Here is a 3,212-nt window from a genome sequence, read left to right as displayed (position 1 = left end):
TGTACTATGTGAGAACCAACAAAGTTTAACACAAACTTAAGTGTTCCTGTTCTAAAGATTAGTCCGGTCAATATCATATGCTGCGTAGATCTTCACCGCAAGCAACTTTCATGTCTCCTCCCGACGCACATCCTCGGCAACCGATAACGGCCTAAACAGCTCACCTCATCCCCGCACGCCGAACCGAACCGATAAGTGCATGCATGCTCCGTCTTTCCCTAGTTTCACTCTACATATATTCACTTTGAAAACACCATCTTGACGTCCACACCACATATTATATAGTATCTAGCTTAAAGATCTACTACAGCATGTCAAAAGCCATCTTTCTCAATCCCGTCGATGGTAAACCCGGAAAGCCGGGTCAAGTCTACTACCCCCTCGCTGTGAAGACCCTCCCCCAGCCTGTACCTCAAGGCCGCGAGGTTTTACTGAAGCTCACAGCTACATCGCTAAATCACCGCGATGTGTTCCTTCGTCAACACCTCTATCCGGGCGTCACCTTCGACGTTCCCATGGGTGCTGACGGTACAGGAACCGTGATAGCCGCCGGTGAAGGAGTGCGCGATCCGCAACGCTGGATCGGGAAGCGGGTGGTCATCAACCCCGGAGTAGGGTGGAAGGAGTCTCTGGATGGACCGGAAGATCCGAAAGGGTACAGGATCATGGGCGGGACGAAATCGTACAACAAGGGGACGATGCAGGAGTATCTCGCCATTGATGAAGAAGAGCTGGAAGAGGTGCCGGAGCATTTGTCGGATGCAGAGGCGGCGTCGTTTCCGCTTACTGGCTTGACAGCGTGGAGAGCGCTGGTGGTCAAGGCTGGAGAGAGGAATTCGAGCAAGGGAGCTGCAGTCCTGGTGACTGGGATTGGAGGTGGCGTGGCATTGATGGCGCTCAAGCTTGCGGTGGCTAGGGGCGTGGATGTCTATGTGACGAGCTCGAGTGAGGAGAAGATTCGGAAAGCAATTGAGCTGGGGGCCAAGGGAGGTGTTAATTACAAGCAGGAGAAGTGGGAGCAGAAGTTATTGGAGTTGTTGCCTACACGGAAAGTGGCTTTCGATGCGATTATTGACGGGGCTGGAGGGGATTCAGCGGACAAGGCTGTCAAGTTGCTTAAGGTGAGCAGACCTCTCCCCTCACTCGCTATCTGAGTACGTGTGAAATATCTGACTGGAATAGCCTGGTGGTGCTCTCTGTGTGTATGGTATGACGGTCGCACCCCAGATGCCCTTCTCTATGAAGGCTGTTCTCAAGAATATTGATGTTCGGGGCTGTACGATGGGCTCGCGGAAGGAGTTCAAGGAGATGGTCGAGTTCATCAAGACGCAAAAAATTCATCCAGTCATCTCACGCGTTTTGCAGACTGACCTGGAGGATATCCCTGCGATCGATGGAATCTTTGAGGATATGAAGGAAGGGAAGCAATTCGGGAAGCTGGTGATTGAGTTCGGGAAGACCTCTGGAAGCAAACTGTGATGCAGATATCATTATCAGACGTTAGCTTTCTTCTGTGACTGTGTTTATTATGAGGAACGCAATAGACACAATTAAGCGGTACTTGCCAGAGCAGCCTGAATGTGTAGTCGCACCTTCCCTGCGCTAGGTAATCCGTTTGCCTCCATGTCGCAACCCCTCAGAGTTGACTCCAAAGCCTCTGAGATTCATCACCACCACTCCCTAGCTTTCAGGCCACCAGCTCGTTTATCGTTTCATATCCAAGGATAGTTGAACCCTCATTGTTTGTTTAGATAGCGCATCATACTCGACTCGGCGAAATGGATGTCGATATTCTCACCCTATATGGACCTGGGATGTCCTTTTATCGGTCGCAGATTCAGTTGTCGTCTTCGAAAGAGAATGGTATAGTAGGAAAGGCGAAATTGTCCTCACTATCGGTGTGTCAGCTCCAGAACATTCACCAAACAGGCAGCTGGGTGTACATTGTGTCTGCGGCACCAATACTGATGTCTATTCAGAGATACTCCTCGGCTCTTGAGTCGTTGAATGTCAGCAATCAGAACCTGGACCATAAAATGAGCATGCTACGCTCCAATGTATTCCGACTCAAAACCGATTTGTCAAAGCTCCAGCGCCACGTTAGGGCGTTTCACAATGAGCTCTTGACCACATGGCAGGCTGACACGCTTACCCGGCTGGTTGAAGTTGTCTACGAGCGACAAAATTGGAAGTTACCAGGAGGGGTCGCTGTCGGTGATCACATCCATTTGAGCCGCGAGAGACAGTCACGCATCTTGGCCACTGCTGCGAGGAGGATCAGAAAGCCGATACTGAGAAAGAATTTTGGGCTCTCGGTGCAGTACTACTCGGCTCTACAGAGATACGACGAGGTGAGTGGTCAACCCGTCGGAATTTAGCAGAGACCCAGCTCAGATGTCAGCAGATTGTCCACTTGCGCAGTACGAACGCCTTTCGGACGGAATGCACATTTGCTCGAAGACTAGTTTCAGAAAAGGAGAATCACTGGGGCATGTATCGATTTTGGGGGGCACTGTTTCCTCTCTGCTATAGTCGGTCTGTGGAGGAGAGCGCCGAAATATTCTGATATTATTCCCGTGGGCGAACGAAAGAGATTTCTCATTTCAGGGACTGTCCTGCTTTCTGGTAGTCATCTCCGAATAGATAGCACTGAATGAAAGCTCGGTCAAGTCCCACAGGCTTGCAGCAGCCGTGGCGGGTTGAGTGAGACATGCTACCAAAACCGGGATGACCATCTGGTGTTGCTACCGATCCTATTTCTGGCAACGACCCATAAACAATCCAATCATTCCCTGGCTAGTTTTCAAAGCCATTGAATCCGCCGTCCCAGCACGAAAGACCCGGCTACGACTCTGACTGGCCATGTTTCTGGTATTTTCGACCAGCGGAGAGGACCTGCATAGGCTATGAGTTGGTTGGATAGCGTACGCCGTGCGGGATGCAGGATAGGCTTCGACCATGCAGCGCGAAGTCGGAAATTCCAGGATGAAGTCCACTAGACCGGATGTCACTACTCAAGCGCCACCCATTGCACGTTGTTAGCTCCCGGATCCGAAGAAACAGGGTTAAGGATGACCCTTCCCAGCTAGTATCTCACCGTTAGGCTGATAAGACACACACACACCTGCGTCACAATGCATGACCCTGACCTCTCCCCTCCATAACGGCGAAGCTGTACGTAGTAGATAGAATGAACGAGTGCTAGACACTTG

At 51.0% G+C, this 3,212-nt stretch overlaps 2 protein-coding genes across 2 annotated transcripts; both read left to right on the top strand.

The window, feature by feature from the left end:
- Positions 1 to 229: 229 nt before the first annotated feature.
- Positions 230 to 1,667, top strand: BO87DRAFT_103946 (putative alcohol dehydrogenase). The gene is made up of 3 exons (XM_025617809.1): positions 230 to 1,121; positions 1,183 to 1,484; positions 1,562 to 1,667. Exons 1-2 carry the CDS (start codon positions 312 to 314, stop codon positions 1,477 to 1,479), a joined length of 1,107 nt encoding a protein of 368 aa, XP_025478071.1. The 5' UTR covers positions 230 to 311; the 3' UTR covers positions 1,480 to 1,484; positions 1,562 to 1,667.
- A 111-nt stretch (positions 1,668 to 1,778) lies between these two features.
- Positions 1,779 to 2,566, top strand: BO87DRAFT_408066 (uncharacterized protein; the record flags this gene model as incomplete). Its single annotated transcript, XM_025626121.1, has 3 exons — positions 1,779 to 1,863; positions 1,930 to 2,351; positions 2,405 to 2,566. 3 exons carry the CDS (start codon positions 1,779 to 1,781, stop codon positions 2,564 to 2,566), a joined length of 669 nt encoding a protein of 222 aa, XP_025478070.1.
- Positions 2,567 to 3,212: the final 646 nt, after the last annotated feature.

The sequence above is a fragment of the Aspergillus neoniger genome (assembly GCF_003184625.1).
Source record: "Aspergillus neoniger CBS 115656 unplaced genomic scaffold BO87scaffold_23, whole genome shotgun sequence".
NCBI classification, from domain to species: Eukaryota; Fungi; Ascomycota; class Eurotiomycetes; order Eurotiales; family Aspergillaceae; genus Aspergillus; species Aspergillus neoniger.
The sequence above is the reverse complement of the archived record's forward strand: the minus strand, read 5'-3'. Positions and strand labels throughout refer to the sequence as shown.